General features: G+C 49.6%; 1 protein-coding gene across 2 annotated transcripts; it reads left to right on the forward strand.

Moving 5' to 3' along the window:
• The first annotated feature begins 228 nt into the window (after nucleotides 1-228).
• Gtf3c5 (general transcription factor IIIC subunit 5) lies at nucleotides 229-20652 on the forward strand. 2 transcript variants are annotated; one of them, XM_005085421.4, is made up of 12 exons: nucleotides 229-659; nucleotides 3018-3237; nucleotides 5855-6053; nucleotides 11264-11459; nucleotides 12707-12811; nucleotides 14053-14167; nucleotides 15931-16011; nucleotides 16161-16258; nucleotides 17324-17406; nucleotides 18132-18274; nucleotides 18953-19123; nucleotides 19618-20652. In XM_005085421.4, the coding sequence occupies exons 1-11, from the start codon at nucleotides 507-509 to the stop codon at nucleotides 19096-19098; spliced, it is 1539 nt and encodes a 512-aa protein (XP_005085478.1). In that variant the 5' UTR covers nucleotides 229-506; the 3' UTR covers nucleotides 19099-19123; nucleotides 19618-20652. The 2 variants fall into 2 exon arrangements, with proteins under 2 accessions (XP_005085478.1, XP_005085477.1); XM_005085420.4 differs by having other exon boundaries at nucleotides 230-659; nucleotides 18935-19123.
• The last annotated feature ends 579 nt before the right edge of the window (nucleotides 20653-21231 follow it).

Raw genomic sequence — 21231 nt, forward strand, 5'->3', positions numbered from 1 at the left:
AGTGGCTGCTGAGAATTAACATTCTCCGTTGTTGATCCCTATGAGATCCAATCTCAAGTGGTCAGCCCTAAACTCTTTCACGCAGGAGTGAGGCTAAAAGAACTCAGCTGGCTGTGTTTTGTTTTGTTTTTGTTTTTTGTTTGAAAGACTAAAAGCAGCTAATTGATGGGAGACAAGGCACCCAGGGCCCGCCTTCCAGCTCTCATTGGATGGGATATCCGGAAGGACCCGTCCGAGTCCTGGCTTGCCTGGTTGGGCTAACTGGTGGGATACGCCTTCGTTTCGCCAAAACAAAACAAAACAAAAACCCTCCAGACCTCTGTGGTATCGCAAAATTAGTAGACGCCTTGGCGCGCTGGTTCCGGAAGGCCTTCGAATTTCAGTGATTTAGGGAGACGAGAACGGTAAGGAGGATCGGAACCATTCCTTAGCGGAACCATTGAGGTGAGGCCTCGGGGAGCCATTTGGGGAGCGGACCACGTCGGGCCGGAACCGGACTGGCAGGCATGGCGGCGGTAGAGCCGGACGCGGAGCCAAAGGCCGCCATCCCTGTGGACCTGCGGCGGGAACGGCGACTGGTGTGCGTGGAGTACCCAGGCGTGGTGAGAAACGAGGCCAAGATGCTACAGACTCTGGGCGGCGAGGAAGGCGTCTCTCGGGTAAGGAGGTGGGAAAACTCCGGGACCGCGGGAAAAGAACCACGAATACCGAATGGGCGGGACTACCCGGCGGGAGAGCGGTTTCCTTGGTAACGGAAAGTTTAGGCAGGCTCTAGGGCCTTCTTTGAGCCAAGCTTTGTTTTCTTTCTGTCCCCAAATGTGAGTAGCATGCTTAGCCTGTGTCCCAGGAGCACAATTCAGCCGCGGCCGCGCTGGGTGTAGTGAGCTTCTCTGACCTTATTTCTCTGGGTAGAAAACTGACGCACAGGATTGGAAAGGGATTTAGAACGTTTGCCCCACCTGTAGTTGAAGTTAAAAGTGTTGCTATTCGCTGACATTGTATGCTGTGTTAGGTAAGTGCCAAGTGCTTTATCTACATGCCGCAGGCCTTGGAACACCTAGAGTAGGAACTGACAACGCCTGCGTTTTACAGGTGAACACTTTAAAGCCAGACAGCAAGTTGGGGGACTAGAGTGATGGTCTGTGTGCCCGATCTTCGATATTTCTTTAGGAATGTTTTCCCTGAGCACCTTAGACTCTTGTCAGTTAATATCTGGCTCCTCACATTGTTAATTCCAATCTGAGATTTCATTTTGATACTCTTTTTTTTGTTTTTTGTTTTTTCGAAAGGGTTCTCTGTATTATTTTGGAAGCTGTCCTGGAACTCGCTCTGTAGACCAGGCTGGCCTTGAACTTACAGAGATCCGCCTGCCCCTGCCTCCCGAGTGCTGGGATTAAAAGCATTCGCCACCAACGCCCAGCTTGATACACTTACTACGTTTCGTTACTTGACCCTGGGACTGTAAAATCAGAGCAGAGACCTCTCGCTCACCTCTGTACTAATATCCGTACAAGTCCCCCATTTTATAAGAATTTATGATGTGATTGAGTCCTAATGACAGCCTCATGAACTAGATACTCTTTTTAGTCCCATTTTCCAGATGAGGGGACAGGTAAAAAAGGTTAGACCAGACAATCGCTACAGACCCAACAGGGATTTGAATTCCTGCCTGACTAGTGTCTGAGCTGCTGTTCCATTTCTTTTATGAGGGGAAGAGAGCTGGTAGAGTTTCCATTATTCACATTATGACCTTGACAGAATCCTAATTCTCCCTGGCCCCAGGGGTGCCTGATAGGATGATCCTCCATCATTCACACATTCTGCCTGGGTTTCTGGAGTACTCCACTGTGCTAGGCCATGTCTCGGCTCATCCCTTCTCCATCAGGTCCGTGCTGCGTGCTCTGTGAGAAGGGGGTGCCTGAGGAATGAGGCTGCTTTTTTTTCTTTTTTTAAGTTGTGTATACAGGTGACTCTGAAAGTCGGAAGTGTTGGAGCCCTTAGAGCTTTGAGTCAGGTGATTGTGCACTGGAAAATGTTTGGGTGCTGGGAATCAAACTCCAGTCCTCGAAACAGCAGCAAGTGCTCTTAGCCTCTGAGTCATCTCTCCAGCCCCCAGGCTTTTCACTTTCATCTTTTCCCTAGGTTGCTCTTGAGCAGTTCCTGAGGGCCCCCTGTACCGAGTATTGGGAGTCATGAGTTGAACTTGTGGGGTTTGTTGGCTCAAACATGCACAGCTGACACTCACTGCATGCCTTTTACCAGATGTGGGGCAAGCCTTTGTTCACATGTAGGTGGCATGTGCTGAGTGCTTACCATGAGTTAGGCACCACTATTTTAACTGAATCTTTGTAACAGTATCATGAGGTGGACACTATTCTTAGGGAGGGGAGAGTTGTTTTTGGTTTTGTTTGTTTGGTTTGGTTTGATTTTTATAAGAAGAAAGAACTGGGGCTTTGAAGGCTATGAGTAGTGAGCAATGTCAGAATGGTTGCTACTGTTGATGTAGTCTCCTGTGGATTGAGAAACACTCACTTGTGAAACTGACTGCTGATTGAATCCTGGAGCAAGCGAGTCGTTTTTGGCATAGCCTAGTCAGTTCTGAGAGTTACTTTTGTCAATCAGAGGTAGACAGGGTGGTAATCTGCCTGTGATTCAGTTCTGAGAGTTACTTTTGTCAATTCAGAAGTAGACAGGGTGGTAATCTGCCTGTGATAGTGCTAGGAGAGTCCTTGTGTGCCTTACACTCGATAGGTGATAGCTTTCACTCTATTAGCAGTTATCTCTCACTTATAGCCTACTGGAAGGAGGCTGTTTGACTTCGTTTTCTCTGCTGTCTAAACACTGAGACACTTGACCTGAAAAAATGAGTTCTATGGGAACAAAGAGCTAGAAGTAGAACCTGTGCCTCCTGGCCTTTCCTGGGTCGCCGTCAGCTGGGCTTTGTGGAAACAGGAGCAGTGTTCTGCTGGATGCTTAGCTGCTTACCGCTCCCCCTGTCTCCCTTGGCGTTGCTGCAGATCTACACTGACCCTACCAAGAGGCTCGAGCTCTACTTCCGGCCCAAGGACCCATACTGCCACCCTGTGTGTGCTAACCGTTTCAGTACCAGCAGCATGCTGCTCCGGATCAGGAAGAGGACAAGACGGCGGAGAGGTGCTCTGGGGGCTGAGACCCAGCCCCAGGTCACGTTCGACTTGGAAATCCTTGGCATCATCTCCACAATTTACAAATTCCAGGGTAATTGACATCCGTACTGGTATCGGGTGATTTCAGGGCCTAATGTGGAGCCACATGGAAAGTGGGGTAGGGTATGCCCATGCCTGAGGCAGAGCCGTAGCCCATGGTGGAGGCAGCCTTTCCCCTCTCCAGTTAACAGTCCCTCACGGATTGTGGGTACACTGCTTTCCTACCTTCTATTCCTACTTTTTTCTTTTTCTCTCAGACTGAGTTTCTATTGCTATGATGAAGCACCATGACCAAAAGCAACTTGGAGAGGAAAGTGTTTAATTCACTCACAGTTCCTCCTAACAGTTCATCATCAAAGTAGTGAGGGCAGGAACCTGGAGGCAGGAGCTGATGCAGAGGCCGTGAAGGGGTGCTGCTTACTGACTTACTCCTCATGGCTTGCTCAGCCTTTCTTATACAATCTAGGACCACCAGCCCACAATGGGCTGAGCCCTCCTGCATCAATCACTAAGGAAGTACCTTATAAGCTTATCTGCTTACAGCCTTATTTTTGGTTTTTCAAGACAGGTATCTCTGTGTAGATTTGGAACCTGTCCTGGATCTCACTCTGTAAACCAGGCTGGCCTTAACTCACAGAGATCCTCCTGCCTCTACCTCCCAAGTACTGGGATTAAAGTTGTGCACCACCACTGCCTGGCTTACAGTCTGATCTTGTGGAGGCATTTTTTCAATTGAGTCTCCCTTCTCTCAGATGACTGTAGCTTGTATTAAGTTGACATAAAACTAGCCAGCACACAGGGTCTCTCTGCATAGACCTGGCTGTCCTGGAGCTCTCTATGTAGGCCAGGCTGGCCTGGAACTCAAAGATATCTACCTGCTTCTGCCTCTTGAGTGCTGGGATTAAAGACATGTACCACCACACCTGGCTTTCTCTTTTTTTAAGAGGTTTTTTGGTTTGGTTTGGGGGCTTTTTGGTTTTGTTTTGTTTTTTTGTTTTTTTAAGACAGGGTTTCTCTGTGTAGCTTTGTAGACCAGGCTGACCTCGAACTCACAGAGATCCACCTGCCTCTGCCTCCTGAGTGCTGGGATTAAAGGTGTGCACCACCACCTGGCCTGAGTTTATTTTCTGTTTTTGTGTGTATGTATGCCACATGTGTATTAGTGCCTGTAGATGTCTGAAGATAGTGTCCAATCCCCTGGAATTACAGGCAATTGTGAGTCATCTGATGTGGGTCCTTGGAGAATCAGGAAGTGCTTTTATCCCCTGAACTATCTCTTCAGCCTTTTATACCCTTAAGAGAAGCTAGGAATCTAGAGCTCTCTGAGAAACTTTCCAGTTGTAAGATAAACCGTTGTGTGGGGCCAAATCAGATCTCCAGTCTGAGACCCCAGTGTTTTAGAACCTTCTCCCAAGCTGGCCTTAAACCTCTATGCCAACGCCCCGGATTGTTAATATTATAGGACTGTGTCACTGCCTGGCTCCCTGTTGAGTCTTGCTGACTTAGGTCCCATAGCACCTCATGCATCTTTTAACTGCATGCCTAGTGTAGGGTCCTCATTCGGTATTGCTCCTTTAGGGAACTCCAGGGAGAGTCAGGAAGCTGGGAGCTGGAAAGGGAGAGCCAAGGAGGGTTCAGTTTGGAATTATGCCTGATGAACCCTAACATGAAGTTAGCATATAAAGTAGTGGGTTTCGCTATAATGTTTGCCTACACATTGTCATTGTATTTGGTCTTAATTCATCACCCACTTTCCACCCTCCCCCACTCACCAATTTCTTTAGGCAGGTGCCCTAGCTTCCTTTTGCCTCAGTCTCCTCATCTGTGCTCTAGGGGCTACAGAGCCAGGAGTTCATTAAGCCCCGGACACAGTGATGGTGTCTTTTTTGTTTTGTTTTGTTTTGTTTTTTGTTTTTACGAGACAGGGTTTCTCTGTATTGTTTTGGAGGCTGTCGGTCCAGCCTGGCCTCGAACTCACAGAGATCCGCCTGCCTCTGCCTCCGGAGTGCTGGGATTAAAGGCGTGCACCACCACTGCCCGGCCACAGTGATGGTGTCTTTTAAAGAGCCATGTGGGAGGTGCTTGGCAAATGATTGGCACACCTTAGACACAACTGCTTGCAGTTGCTGCCCTAAGGAAGAGGAATCTGAAGAGACTAAATGAGAAGAGAAAGGAGAAATCCAAAGAGAAGAAAGGAGAGGGAGAGGAGTTTGAGGCCAGCCTGGGTTCCAGTAAGATCGTGTCTTAAACATAAAAGGAAAGGAGAATAGGACCTAGACCTAGGACCCCTTGGTAGATGCTTATTCACCATGAGGATTGTTCTTTGGTGGGGGTGGCTCCTAGTATATCACAGTTGTGTTTCTCTTTAATTGAAATTGAGCCAGCACCCTGTTGCTCAGCGTGGCCCTAGACAGCAGCCCCTGGAGCTTGGTGGAAATACTGTATTATAAGCAGGGCACACCATGTTTTATGAATTAGCTCCCTGGACTTTACCAGCTGTTCCATGGCTCCCCTGTCCCCCCCCCCCAGCCATTCTTCCTGCACTAATTTGCACACCCATCAGAAGGGGGCTGCACAGCTCATTCAGCACCTTCCTGAGAGGATTTAGGTGTCAGCACAGGGTTGCCACAGCCTAAGTGAGTCTTCCATCTGTTCTCTTGTCTGTCCAGGCATGTCTGACTTTCAGTACTTGGCAGTGCACACAGAAGCGGGTGGCAAGCATGTGTCCATGTATGACAGAGTGCTCATGCGCAAGCCCGAGAAGGAGGAGTTCTTCCACCAGGAGCTGCCGCTCTACATCCCCCCACCCATCTTCTCCCGGCTCGACACTCCTGTGGACTATTTCTATCGCCCTGAGACACAGCACCGGTAGGCAGCCTCCCACCCCTCACCCCACCCCTCGCCCCACCCCTCACCCCACCCCAGTGCAGCACAAGGTCGAGGGCCTGGTGGTCACAGAGTGGCATTGTTCCCAACAGACAGTGAACTCTAGGACTTGAGAGCACCTGATAAGAAATGGTCTCTTTGGACCTTGCAGTCATCAGTAATGACATTACCTGTGAAAGGCCGTGTGTGAACATCCCACTCTGACCCATCCCTTTTCTGTCGCCTCTGTTCACCTCATGGCCTCACGGTTCTGTCACAGAAGAGTTCATAGCTAGCTCTGTACCTCAGCCTTCTGCCATCTCCCTGCAGATACTCAGCCTGTTTGTCCCACTTGCCACCTCTCTGTCTGCCCACATGGCTGGAGGTCGCTGCCAAGTCGATCCAGCCCTTTCCTGTCTGCTGGTGCCTCCCTTCAAGCTGACTATGGCCCTCTCCGAATCTTGCTCACTGAGTGTGAGGTTGTGTTCTGAGGGCGGGTGCTGTGTGTCTCAGAATCAGTGGCAGGCGTCTCTTGCACTGAGGGTTGTAAAAGTCTAAAATAAGACCACATGCAACTCAAGTGGGATGAGTACTTTAATTTTTCACAATCTGGGCAGAATGGGGACCCTACGCCTGTTGGAAAGACAAGTCCTAGGCATTTCAATTGTGGGTTTTCTCTGGAGGCAGCTGCAAATTGACACAGAAGGGTCCCTTTGTACAAGAGCCAGGACTGACTAATGTGGAAGAATTAACTTGAACATTCCCAATATGAGATTAATAACAGTCACCAGCTGTGGGGAAATGCTGAGCCTGCATTTGGTCTCAGCCTCCCAGCAGTTTGCCAGTCCCCTGTCATCCTGACTTTACAAGGGAGGTACATGAGACTTGGGGTCTCCAGGCCACATGGGAAGCTCTGAGCCTGGCCTTGCCCCACCCCTGGGCCTTGCTCAGACCTTAATCTCACACTATTCTTACTTTTATGCTGTGATGTGTAGAGAAAAGGTCTGTCTCTGTAGTCCAGGCTGACCCAGAACTTATTGTATCGTCAAGGCTGGCAACGTCTCTGGCCTCAGCTTCTCAAGTGCTGGGATCATAGGCTTGAGTCACCATGCCTAGTACCTTTTTAAAATTAGATACACAAAGACAGCATTTCTCATTTTGTTGTTGCTTCCCAGAAGCAGTGGTTTGATTGCCTTTGTTCTCTGCTATAACTTTGGGCCTGACCTGAGCAAAGTGCTGCCAATAGCTGGAACCCAGTGAAAGAATCCTTGGGAAGCAAGGTCAACACGCCAGATAAGCCAGAGGATGGAACGGCTTGAAAGCCAGCCTGTGCTTGGACTCTGGTGTTCCTGAAGGAGACGCTGGCTGGCTGGCTGTGTGCGGCCTTCAGAACATTGAGCTTGGAGTGCTGACGTGGCACATGGTGGCTTCTGTGCCTGTGAAAAGTACAGGTGCTGGAACAGATACTGTAGCACAAAAACAAATGGTAGTGTGAGGGAGAGAAGCCTGGAACCTTCCAGAATGTGTGCCCAGGGAGGCCATTTTGGGAGGAGGTAGGACAGAAACACTTGCCAAGTTCTGAAAGAGTCCTGTGGTGACGCAAGCTTGGAGCTCAGTGTCAGCAGACCACATAGCAGAGAGGCTCTGCTTTGGGCTGAAGGTTGTGAAGCAGGACAGAATGTGAGCAAATGGATGGGTGCATTAAAGATACTGTGTAGGTGGGCTGAGGGGGAGCACAGCAGAGCAAGACAAGAAAGGGTTCTGAGAAAACATTCTAGACCAAAGCTGAGGCTGTGCAGCAGAAGCGTGGGGAACTACCTCTTCCAGGGCTGGGGTGGTGGTTAGGGTTAAGATCTCTAGGCTGTGACAGCAGGCTTAGGTCTCATCACAAAAAAATGTATTGTTCTCTGCTTTTAAAACTACTGTAGCTGGGTGCTGGTGGTGCACACCTTTAATCCCAGCACTGGAAAGGCAGAGGCAGGAGGATCTCTGTGAATTTGAGGCCAGCCTGGTCTACAAAGACAGTTCCAGGACAGCCAGGGCTGTTACACAGAGAAATCTTGTCTCACATAAAAAAACAGCTTCTGTGACTTGGAGGTACAATAGCGTGTACCCATACTCCAATTACCCAGGAAGCTAAGGGAGGACACTCACTTAAGCCCAAAAGCTTGGGGCCAGCCTGGAAAAAAATGAGTTTGTCTCAAATGAATGAATGAATGAATGAAATGAATGAATAAATAATAAAGCTGCTGGGATTATAGGTTCATACACTAGTAATCCCAGTTCTCAAAAAGCTGAGGGTCACAAGTTGAAGGCCACCCTGAGCTGACCTAAAAACAAAAAAGAGCCCAGTGGTGGTGGTGGCACACACCTTTTATCCCAGCACTCAGGAAGCAGAGACAGGAGAATCTCTGAGTTCAAGGCCAGCCTGGTCTGCAGCCAGGACAGCCAGGACTACACTGAAGAAAAAACAAAACAAAACAAAAAAAACAGAACAAAACAAAAAAAGGAAAGATGCTTAGGTGCTTCCAGAGCTGTTCAGTCAGTCTGTCAGTCTGTTGCTTTCCTGTCCCCTCCTCTGTTGTTTTTCTGATTATCAGAGTAAGTTGTGCTTGCTAAAAAAAACAAGTATTATGAAAAGATACAACCAAAAAGAATAAGTGCCATTGCCTCTCTGCCAAAATCTCTTGCCAGTGGAAGGACAGTACATTGCATGTACAGTGTGCCTGCATGACAGTGTTAGGTCTATATTGGGTATGCTTACTGTTTTCTTTTTTTTTTTCTATTACATTTATCTAGTGAGTATGGTGTGTGTGAGTGTGTGTGCATGCTAGTGTGTACTCAAAAGTGTGTTTGAGAGCTTGTAGGCATGCCTGTGCCTTGGTGCATGTCTTGAAGTCAGAGAACAACTTGTAGGAGTGAATTCTTGCCTTCCACTGTGTGTGTCCTAGGGTTTGAACTCAGGTCATCAGGCTTGACAGCAAGCGCCTGTATCCACTGAGCTTTATTTTGGGGTGAATTGTTGATTTGTTTCTTCAAGACAGTTTCTCTCTGTAACCTCCTGGAACTTGCTCTGTAGACCAGGCTAGCCTCAGATTTACAGAGATCTGCCTCCCAAGTTCTGGGATTAAAGGTGCTTGCCATCATGGGTGACTGCCTCATTATCAAAGTTGCATCTTTCTGGTGTTTCCGTCCCCTCACAAAGCAGATTGCAGCTGCAGTAGGGAGAGCAGCGCACAGAAGTAGAACACCTCTGCACACACAGGCTGGCAGGCAGCAGGTGCAGCCTCTGGGGTAGGTCTGGGCGGGGGCCAGCTGACTTTGGGGCCTTAAGTGTGTGACCCTTTTACTTTGTGTGATTGAGCAGGTTCCCTGCACATGGAGAGAACTTGCCTTTCTTCCCAGGCACTGTTGATTTTTGTGCATAGCTGGCCTTCCTGTCCCTCAGGGGTTGAGTGCCCTACAGCCTGCGATTGCAGAGGGGAGGCTGGCAGGGTGTTGCGCCCCTTCTGCTCCTACCAGCAGTTCTCCACAGACTTAGAATCATAGGTCAATAGAGCTAGCTGGAGGCGTGGATGGGCAGCAGAGGCAGCCATGCCACCCCCACCCCACCCCCTTCCTGGCCCTGCTCTTATGCTCCTCTCTAAAGTGAAGGCCGGCTACCTACTTTCCTTCCTGAGGGTTTTGGGGTCTAAGGGAGAAGGACCTTAAAGCAGGGTAGTGTTGTACCTCCCTGGAATGGTTCCTGACAGGCACATTTGAAAAAAAGCACAGACTTGACCCTGTGTTTCATATTTTGTTTGCCGATGTCTTTTTTAAGCTTGCAGATGGTTTGTGCTCACATAGAAAAGTAGGATAAAGTGTAAACTGGGTGAGGCTGAGGAACATTGCTTGAATCTAGGAATTCTGACCAGCCTGGGTTACATAGCCGGTGATTGTTTCTTAAAAAGGGTAAAGGGGCAGGAGAGGTAGCTCAGTGGTTCGGAGCACTTGTTGCTCTCCCAGAGGACTAGAGTTTGGTTCCCAGCATCCCTATTAAGTGGCTCACAACTTCTGCCCTCCACAAAACCCTCACACATACTGCATAAGCATACAATAACATCTGCATAAATAAAAATAAATGTATTTTAAAAGGGGATGATGTCCAAATGGGCTTGTGGCATCCAGGACATACAATAACATGCACTTTGCAGTGCTGTGGGGGTGGCGTATTGTGGAGGGAACAGAGGCTAATGTGTGCTTCAGGAACCACCCACCTAGGCATGTTCTGTGCTGATATATGTACTGTGTGTGTGTGTGTGTGTGTGTGTGTGTGTGTGTGTGTGTGTAAACTTTTAAAGGCTCATGGCAAACTGAGGAACGTATAGAGATTTACCTACCCCTGTGTATGAGAAACACATCTCACCCACTTTTTTTATCCCTTCCCATGCACACACACACACACAAACACACAAAGTGGTATGCTTGTTTCAGGGCAGAGAGGTCAGGATATACCACCCCACAGGGTAAAGTTCTGCTCTTAGACACTATGGGTAAGGACAGGTGTAACCCTGGCTTAACTTCTGGGCTTTGGTAATACCATCTGGTTGTATCCTTTTCATTCACCTGTGTTGTCCAGATGCTTCTGAGCCAAGTCATGCTCTGCTAGGTGGAAGGACAGTTGGCTAAGGCTGCAGGCAGGCCTCTTGGGGCTATGCCTAGCTTCTGTAGCAGATGCTGTTTGGACACATTTCCTAATCTTGGTGGCCTCAGTTACTTCCTCAGAAACTTCTTCCTTGGAGGGTTATTTTGAGAGTTGAGTGATTTATGTAATTAGACAGAGTTCATGTCACTGTCCACATATGTAGCTAATGTGCATTTGGATTGTGCCCAGCTTTGCATTAACTGGATTTTGGTGATTGGGACTCGATGCAGTTGCATTTGGGAGGCCACCTACCTTGCAATGATGCCTTTTTTCTATACCCCAGTCTCTGAGACTTCGGAACCTTGCCTTCCTTCAAGGCCACTGGCCCCAGAGTTTCCCTGAGCCCCTTCTCTCCCTTGATGGCAGCCTGCTGGCACATGCTTCTCCAGCAGGCAGTGCTGGGGTCCTCTCTCCACTAATCCAGAGAAGGCACACGGGTGTGGTCTACTGGTAATGCTTGTCTGCTGGACTCCCTGCCTGCCTGGCCAGGCCTGTGCCTGGGACAGTAATCTAAGCTCTCTATCCACAGAGAAGGTTATCACAATCCTTCCATCTCAGGCGAGAACCTGATTGGACTGAGTAGAGCCCGGCGCCCCCATAATGCCATCTTTGTCAACTTTGAGGACCCCGAGGTCCCTCTGCAGCCTTTGGAGGCTGCAGTACAGACATGGAAGAAGGCCTGCACTAACCCCATAGATCAGAAGGTGGAGGAAGAGCTGAGGAAGGTGAGTCTCACGCCACACCCAACCTGCTGGCCAGGTGCTCTGCGCCACCGCGGCTGGCTGGGCTTTTTCTAGCACTGGCTGGTTAGCATGGGACATTTTTACCTTCAGCTACTACATCTGAAAGCTGTATCAGAAGTTGGGCTTGATGGCACAGGCCTATAATCCCAGGAGCAGAAGTAGTGCAAGTAATAGACCAGCTGGCTAGCAGAGTGATTCGAGGGTTACCCTTGGCAACTAGAGTGTCTCAGGAAGTAAAAAGAAGACTGGGAGACATTGTGCTGGTCAGAGTCCCTTTGGGGTGTCATTGCTAGGGTGTGACTTGAATGTGAAGCTGTGTCTAGCAACCTTTACACACCTATTAATTTGTAGCAAACCCATGGAATATGATCATGTGCCAGACTGATGCCTTCATCCTGGGTTGAGTTGCAGACATGTGACAGGGCACTGTGATCTGTTCAGGCTTCAGGTGCAGTGTGCAAGTGGGGTTTCTGTTGGGTCCACAGGCCTAAACAGCAGGTTCTCAGTGAGGCTTTCTATGTTTTTTTTTAAAAATATTTATTTATTATGTATACAGTGTTCTGCCTTCAGGTCAGAAGAGGGCACCAGATCTCATTACAGATGGTTGTGAGCCACCACGTGGTTGCTGGCAATTGAACTCAGGACCTCTGGAAGAGCAGTCAGTGCTCTTACCTCTGAGCCATCTCTCCAGCCCGAGGCTTTCTATGTTAATGCCGAAGCCACACCCTGTTCAAGGACAGGATCCCTTGGAGACTTCAGCTCTTACTGAATCTCCATTGTCACTGAGGCTTTCTCTGTGGCTCATCTCTGTCCTGGCTCACTGGGCTTCTCTGCCCTGGCCCTCCATTCTCTGGTCACAGTGGCCTTGCACAGCCCTCCTCAGGACCAGGCCATCCATCCCCTTCACCTACTTGGAGTCCCATCTCCAGCACTTGCCTTCCGGGTTAGCAAAGATCAGGGCTCTGGGGTTTTAGCGAATGCTTGCTCAGCCCTGTTAATCCATTGCACTATGAACCACGTAAGGACGGGTACTGTGTGATCACTTCAGGACCCCACTTCCATGCCTTTAAGGGATTAGGGGTAGGGAGGAAGGGTTTTATGAAGGACTGGCAGGTGTTTCAGGTTCCAGAGGCTTGTGGAGTCCCAGCCTTCTACCACTGGGGCCCAGACACAGGGATGGCCAGTAGGTGTTGGTGTTCATCTCAGACTCTATCCGTGACTTTCCCTAGCTCTTTGACATTCGTCCCATCTGGTCACGAAATGCTGTCAAGTCCAATGTCAGTGTCCACCCTGACAAGCTCAAGATCTTACTTCCCTACATGGCTTATTACATGGTAAGTGACGGCCAATCTCACACTCACTCACCTTGGTTCCCTGCAGTGTGGTCCTTGATCCTTGATATCAGTGCCATGGCAATAGAAGGTAGACACGCCTCCTAGCAGCCCTGCCACCTGGCACTGAGACAACCTGTTAAAACTAGTTAGTGAACAGGGAGAGGGCTCGGTGGGTAAAGTGCTTGCTGCACAGACTTGAGGATCCCCCGCACCCACATGAAAGCTGGGCATGGTGCCATGTGCCTGTAACCCCAGCGCTGAGTAGGTGTAGATTCTGGGGAATTCTATCTTAAAAAATAAGGTGAAGAGTGATAAATACAACCAGTAACACCCTCTGGTATTTGGTGCCAGTACATACCCACACATGTGCAGGCACACACACACAGACTCATATACACACATACAGAAACAGAAAGATTTCAAAGCTCCCTGGTCCACCACAACCTTCTGATAATGTTTCTGGTTGTATGCGGATGACTTGAGATGAAGAAGCATTACCTAAGTCATAGGTAAGCATTCTGTGCATAGTGACCTTGTAGTGAGAAATTTCTAAGGGCCTGGCATTGGGTGAGGCTACATATTCTTACTGCCTTTATTCCCCCTGGAGGTGACAGTAAGAGACCCTTTATATCTCTGAGGAAAAGCTGGGCTCAAAGAGTTGACATGCAATGTTTTTGTTCTGCAGCCAATGAATGGCAGAGCTACCTGTGGCCCAGAGCCCAGGCCCCTGAGTGACAACAGCTCTCATCTCAACTGCCCATTCTGAGTAGGGCTTAGTGGAAGAAGTCCACCCTTGATTCCTCCCTCCCAGGAGAGGAGGAGATGGGGCTGGTGGTACAGAGGTTCCCAAAAGTTCAGAAGGAAAGGGGGGTCCTACCTGCCAAGGGGAGCCACCATAAGGCATGACTGCAGAGATTATTGATGGGCAAGGACACTGTTGGATGCAGCCTGGAAAGCTACCTTCTCTCATTGAACATGACTTCTAAGTCTAACTGTAGTGCTATTCAAGGACAGGAATCCATGTACTAGGACAGTTGTCACATTGTGCCTTGGGTACCAGGAGCAGTGGTAGAAACTCCTGATCTCACTTTATCCTCAGAGAACCATGTCAAAGGGTAGGGTCTAAAGCCATGTTCTCAGAGCTCAGGGGGTCCTGCTGCCTCACTGGAGGGCTTTGTTCCCACCCAAGAAGTAGAGGACCTTTGAGCCTACCTCACATTCCGTAATTTTCTGGTCTTTAGATAACAGGTCCATGGAGAAGCTTGTGGATTCGATTTGGCTATGACCCTCGAAAACACCCAGATGCCAAAATTTACCAAGTCCTTGACTTTCGAATCCGTTGTGGAATGAAATACGGTAAAAACAAGTTTATTTTCTGTTTTTGTCTCTTTGTGTCCTCCATTTCTAGCAGTTTCCTTTTAAAAAAAAGTATGTAATCCAGGCGTTCATGGCACACGCCTTTAATTCCAGCACTTGGGAGGCAGAGGCAGGAGGATCTCTGAGTTTTCGAGGTCAGCCTGGTTTACAGAGTGAGTTCCAGGACAGCCTCAAAGCTACAGAGAAACCCTGTCTTGAAAAAAAAAAGTATGTATATGTATCTGTGTGTTTGAATATGAGCACATATGTGTGCAGGTGAACATTCCAGTGCACACACTTGGAGGCCAGAAAAGAGGGTCAGGGTCCTGTGTCACTTTCCACCTAGTTCTTTGAGGCAGAGTCTCTTCATGAATGTGGGGGCTCACATTCTCTCAGCTGTCTGGAAGCCAGCAAGCCTCAGCATTCCTGTCTCTGACAGACAGACAGACAGACACACACACACACACACAGGCATTACAGAGGTGGGTTGATAGGATGCTTGCAGGATGCCCCGCTTCTGTGTACATGCTGGGATCCAGGACTGGAGAGATGGCTCAGAGATTAAGAGCACTGGCTGAACCTCTAGAGGTTCCAAGTTCAATTCCAGCAGCCACATGATGGCTCATAGCCATCCATAATGAGATCTGGTGCCCTCTACTGGTGGGCAGACATACATGCAGGCAGAACACTGTATACATAATAAATAAATCTTTAAAAAAAAGACAAAGGATGCTGGGATCCTCACTTGAGTCCTCGTGTTTGCACAGCCCCACTCCAGTCACCATTTCTACTCCCTTCTGTTGTGGGGCTGAGTAGGGACTGCTCAGCAGTTACAGCACATATGCACACTAATTCCCATTACCATGTCAGACAGCTCACAACTGTCTGTAACTCAGTTCCAGAGAATACGACACTTCTGGTCTCCATAGACATCTGCACTTACATGCACATACTGATGTGCGCTCGAGCGTGTGTGTGTGTGTGTGTGTGTGCGCGCACACACACACAATTTTAAAATTAAATGTGTAGGGCTGGAGAAGTGGCTCAGAGGTTAAGAGCACTGACTGCTCATCCAGAGGTCCTGAGTTCAATTCCCAGCAACCACATGGTGGCTCACAACCATCTACAAGTCAATCTGGTGCCCTCTTCTGGCAGATCACTGTATATGTAATAAATAAATCTTTAAAAAATATTAAATGTGTATACATGTATTTGTAAAATTATAACTTTTAAATTATACACACACTTTTAAGAGCTATTCCCAGCAGGGCATGATAGCACACACTTTTAATCCCAAACTTCACAAGGCAGAAACAGATGGATCTCTGGGAGTTCAAGGCCAACATAGTCTATATAGGGAATTCTAGGGCAATCAAGGCTATATAGTGAGAGCCTGTCTCAACAAACAAAACAAAACAAAGAATTATACCTGTGGAGAGACTAGAAACACTTCTGCCCACCTCCCCCACCCCTTCCCACTTCTGAGAATCTATGGAACAATATAAAGGGTCTTGGAAATGGAAGTGCCAGCTCTTTCTAGTTTAAAAACAAGGACCTGTGACACAAGTCCTACTTAAAATTTTAAGCCCAGGATGCCAGGAAAACCATATAAGGATGTCAGCATGTGGGAATTGCTGGATGTGCTGGTGTCCATTCCTTCTGTAGGTGGCAGATGGAGTTGACCACCTTAAGGTGAACCCCAGACCGTTGCCCGGATGGGTGTGGCACCTACTTCCTTTCTGACACATGGCCCTTGCATGTAGGTTATGGCTCCAGGGACATGCCTGTCAAAGCGAAGCGCAGCACATACAACTATAGCCTCCCCATCACTGTCAAGAAGACATGTAAGTAGCTGGATCGCCTGCATCAGGACAGAGCCAAGGGAGGTGGGCAACAAGATGGGAGGCCTGCTGGCCATTTTACAGACAGCAAAAGGTCAGGCAGGGTTATCCACACTCCCTCTGTACCAAAGCACTGCCTTGCTCCCATGTAGCCAACCAGCTTGTCTCCATGAATGACCTGAAGCAGGGCCTGGGCCCATCGGGAACAGACGGCCCACGGAAATTGACCTACAATAAATACAAGCTCAAGGTGAGTGACCCCAGGCTCCAGTGAAAGGTCAAGTGTGGGACAAAGTGTTTGTGAAGGGCTGGGCACGTGTGACCCTGGAAGGAACTATGACTGACTGAACTCTGCCTACCAAGTACCTTTGTATTACTCCCACGTCAGATCCCTGCAGAAACAAAACGAGAACTTAGAGTGTCATCTACCCAAGGCCATGGGGAACTAGGGCTATCTGGGCAGAGAGGTGGTGACAAGTACTGGAGAGGGAAATTTGACACCAGCAGATGTGTGGCTGCCCCTGGTGAGCCTGGCTCCCCTGAGGCCTATAACTGCTGCTGAGATGACAGGACTCCGGCATGGATGTGCACACAGGCCAGAACTGAACATCTGGAGCTCAGCTGTGGGCTGACACATGGAATGGAATGGACCTGGACCTCCAGGGCTCACATTTTCATCAGTATCACCCCCACAGTGATTGGCACGCTCCCACACTTCTCCTGATCCTGTACAGTCCTTAGAGAGGTCAAACTAGTGTGTTCTCTACCCTGGAGTCCCTGCTTGAGTGGCTGTGACAGAAAATTCAAGTTCAGCAGAGACCGGCGACGTGAGGGAGACAGCTGTCCTAGTGCCATTGTGCCTTGGCCACCAGTGTCTTGGGGCCTTATCCTTGATTTTAGGGCTATATTCCAAGTGGAAAAAAGAGAAAATGATACTCATTAAACCCTGCCTTCCTCCCCAAAAAAGTCAAGGAGGCATGCAGGGGTACATAGAGTGACTGATTAGAAACAGCTGGTGAGAAATAGACCAGATCCTTTTGGAAAGCATGGAAGGCAGAGCCCAGCACAGGCTGGTGGTGGCCCCATGCTGTAAACTGGCAGGCTTCCCAGGGGTCTGAGGAGGGCCTGTCTGCCTCCGCCCTCCAGAACCTCCTGGGGAGTGAGAGCCTCATTTCTCCACATGTGCTGGCCACCCTGGGCCTGGGGACAAGCCAACTCCTTAGACGTCCCTGAAAGCCACAGCATGGGTGTCCTCAGCACTGTTAGATCCTGGGTACTACACAACCATCCCCTTCTTTTCCCCTCCTGTCTGCAGGATTCAGTCTACATCTTCCGGGAAGGGGCTCTGCCACCCTATCGACAGATGTTCTACCAGCTGTGTGACTTGAATGTGGAGGAGTATGTATGAGGGGTCCTGTGCTGCTGATGGCCCGCAGAACTCTGGGCAAGAACTCACTAGAACAAGACCAGTGTTCTCTGCAGCTCTTCCTGCAGCAAGCTCTAAGGGAGATGTGGCCACTGACAGCTGGGTGCTGCCCTTGGTCCTGCCATACGTGGGCTGTAAGGCAACTACGGCGGCACTGTGCCCTGTAGAAAGCAGCCCTGCTTGCTAGTAGCAGTCACTCTTGACTTCCCAGGAGTCCCCTTAATTGATGTGGTTCCTGATCCTAGACACCTTGTGCCCGTTTGTTCACAACCAAGTTTAGAAAACTCCCAAGAGTGGGCAGCAGCATGGAAACGCACAAGGCCGCGGGTGGAAACTAGGGAAAGACTTACTGTTAACATAAAGTGTGCATGGGTATACACCTGGCCTTGTATAGGTATGTTTTAGGGTTTTTTGGACAGGGGTCAGATGGGGGGTCTGTCCAGAGACAGCAAAATGTTAAGGAACTCAGCTAGGACCATTCGTGCCTCCTACCGCCTCTGAGACTTGCCTCTGAGCACTTTGTCACACAGAGCTCATGGAAAAACTCCCCATTGGCATCCTGTTGCCACAAATGCTCTGCCCGTAGAGCTGTGTTTGAACTCTAGCCCATGAACTATCATACATAGAGCCACACTCTGGGACTCTGTATAAGTCCCCCACCATAGAGCCCTGCCCACACAGCCTCCTCTGCCTTCAGGTTACAGAAAATTGTTCACCGCAATGATGGGACAGAGAGTGTGTGCACGGAGAGAGATGGCTGGTGCCTCCCGAAGACCACAGACCACCTGAGGGACACCATGTCACTCATGATTCTGCAGACCATCCGCTCTGAGAGGCCTGGTGAGAGCCACATGTGCAGGGAGGCCTCAGGCCTGTTCCTGACAAAAACTTGAGAGACCCTCATGCTGTCCATCCCCCTTGGTGGGAAGGAGACCTGTGAGCTAGGACTCAGCTGTGACACTGAGGAGGGAGCAGACAAGCGAGAAGGGGTGCTGCCTTCTGTACAGGAATGGCGGGTCTGCTTATCTCTTCTCATGGGATGTTATGGCCCATGGCCCTGCACTGCATTCCCTAGCTCCTTTCTCAAATCAACGCCAGAGCTAGTAGACACTAGGCAGGGGGTCTACAGAGGGACCTGCAGAGCAATAAAAAACTCTTGCAAAGGATTCCTTCCAAGCTAGATAGTGGGCATCTGAATAGAGGAAGGCTTCTTGACTATGGGACATGGGTTCACCCTCTTGGGAGTCCAGTCAAGGCTGTGAACCCCTTCTGGGAATAATGGTGTCTGTCCTCTCAAGGTGCTGAGGTCCCAGGCTGCTTATGGCTCTCCTCAGAAGTTGGATTTAAAGATGCCTTGTGAGGCTTTGCCTTCCTGGGTCCCCACCCTCATACTTTGCACAGTAGCTCTCTCCAGCCCAACTGCATGAGCTGGTAAATGAGCTCCGGGGCCACCTAGGAAGCCTGCACTGGGAGACAGGGCCTTCTTTCCTTCTCGTGCAGCTCTCTTCTCCGACACAGGGAAGGCTGGTCGTGGGAAAGGGCAGCTGATGTTTGAGTCTGGAGAGGAGGGCGAGGAGGAAGAGGAGGAGGAGGACGAGGAGGATTTTAAGCCCTCAGATGGGAGTGAAAATGAGATGGAGACGGAGATTCTGGATTACGTGTGACAAAGCGCTGGTCCCGGGCAACCAGGTAAGACTGGTGACTGTCTTCACAAAGAAGCCAGAGCAAGGTCACAGTAGTGAGGATGACCCTAGAGGCTGACCTGAGGAAAGCTGGTGTCCTAACAAGCAGGCCCTGGCTGTGGTTGTGACCACTGCTTAGTACCGCCTTTTGCCCTGGGTGTTTGAAGATGACCCTAATGCCATGTAGATCACCCAAGGCCAAGACCAGCAAAAGCCAGAGGTGGATGATAAAGCTAGGGGCACCCACCCTGGCAGAGGTCCTGTGAATGTAGTGACCGATGGCCTGAGGAGCCTGCTTTGTCATCACAGACAGCCAGACTGTCCTTGGGTTTGGGCACCATCTCTCTGGGGTAGTGTTGGTAAAAACCAGGCCCACCCATGATAGTCCTGTTAATGAATTTTCCTTGGTGTCTGGGTGTCTCAACATGGGGGTTTAGAGTTGGGAATGTTTCCTCTTACCTGAGGCTCTCTAACACCATGTTTGTTTCTTCACTCATTCAGGACATGCTGGTATACCAAGATGGGACAGTTGGGACAGGCCTGTGCCCCTACCCAGGGCAGTGTGGTGAGGACACTGGGCAACCTCAGACTGGGCTCAGCCTGACTTCACCAAATGGACCAGCTTTTCAGTTCCCTGGAAACACCCTGTTGTCTCACAGCTTCCTTTTGTGAAACCAGAGACTGCCATGTCCCTGCCAAGCTGGCCTCCCAAGCACCCAGGGCAGCAGCACCACTTCCTGAAGAGTGCTGAGCCAGAGGTGCACCATTGCCTTGTTTCTCTGTGTGGCCTTGTCCCTGGAACAGCCTGGCATACACAGTCAAGTCCCAGCAAGTTCAAAGCCAAATGCCTCAAGCCAGCCCATCCTCCTGACAAGACTGAGGACCCATTGTTTCATTTGGCCCAAGTGGGCACCCCTGGGAACTTCCCAGCCTTGCAGGGAAGCAGCGGGACAGACCCGTGTTCCCTGCTGACCCTGCTTCCTGCTGCTTCGAAGAAAGCTCAGCCCAGAGGCAGGAAGTGGTTCTTCCCTAAAGGCTGGCCAGCCTTGCCTGTACCACAGAAGACTTCTCTCACAGCAGCTGCCAGGACACCTCGGCTGGGAGTACTCCCACTTCTCAGCTGCTGCCCAACATGGTCTTTGGGGAGGAGGTCTAGGTTCTGTCCCATCTACCCAGGAATGCCTTGACTCTGTGGATCTGAGGTGCTGAGTGAGGTTCCTCATGCCCTCTGAAGGCCTTACCCACACAGCCCAGGGCAATGGCAGTCTTGCCTTAGGTTGACCAGACTAGAAGGACTTCTGAGGTCTAGCCACATTTGGCAAAGTATTGTGATTCTTCTCCTGAATTTCCATGTAGATGAAAGTGCTTTTAGTAGGAAAAATAGAAAGTGCCCTCAGAGACGCTGATGTTTCATGTAGTTGATTACCCATCATCAGACTTCAGTTACCGAGTCTTGGTGCGTATTGCACCCCTGTATAGTTTTCTATTTGTGTTTTACTGGGTGAGTTTAAGAAAAGACCATACTTGTCACTAACAGAACTGTAGTGCTGTTTGGTACTTTCTAGCCAAGATTCTGCAGAGCAGAGCCATTATGACTTATTGTAAGCTGTTGACTCACAGTTGAGGTGCAGGTCCATAGTCTTGGGGAATGGTATAGGGTGGAGGTTCAGTGAATGGCTGCCCTCAAAGGCAGCATGCTGGCTGCTCCCTGCTCCCCCTCCCCCAGTCTCAGGCCTGCAGTAGACTGGGCATGAAGCCTACCCACATGAAGGCTAAGCTGTCATGTCAACACCCATTGATTTAAACAGCATTGCATCAGAAAACAGCCTCACAGAAACATCCAGAATGTTTGACCAAATGTTTTAGGGTTTGTTGTTGGGTGGTTGTTTTGTTTTGAGACAGGCTTGCTCTGTAGCCCAGGCTGACATTGAACTTGAGGAGATCCTTTTGCCTCCAGCTCCTGAATGCCGGGATTGAAGATGTGTACCACCATGCCCACCTTGACCAAATATCTGGGTACCATGTCAGTCAAGTTAATACTTGATGTTAATCACCACACTCAACATGTTTCCAGTAATTTCTAGTTCTTTCCAGCAGCCCTTTAGCCTCTGGGGC

The sequence above is a fragment of the Mesocricetus auratus genome, unplaced genomic scaffold (assembly GCF_017639785.1).
Source record: "Mesocricetus auratus isolate SY011 unplaced genomic scaffold, BCM_Maur_2.0 Super-Scaffold_100004, whole genome shotgun sequence".
Lineage (NCBI taxonomy): Eukaryota > Metazoa > Chordata > Mammalia > Rodentia > Cricetidae > Mesocricetus > Mesocricetus auratus.

Excerpts from the sequence above, each read along its gene's own strand:
- Gtf3c5 (XM_005085420.4), top strand. The coding sequence starts at position 507 with ATGGCGGCGGTAGAGCCGGACGCGGAGCCAAAGGCCGCCATCCCTGTG. Across the intron at positions 12,812-14,052 it reads CCTACATGGCTTATTACATG|ATAACAGGTCCATGGAGAAG; the intron begins GTAAGTGACGGC and ends TCTGGTCTTTAG. Across the intron at positions 18,275-18,934 it reads CATCCGCTCTGAGAGGCCTG|CTCTCTTCTCCGACACAGGG; the intron begins GTGAGAGCCACA and ends CTTCTCGTGCAG.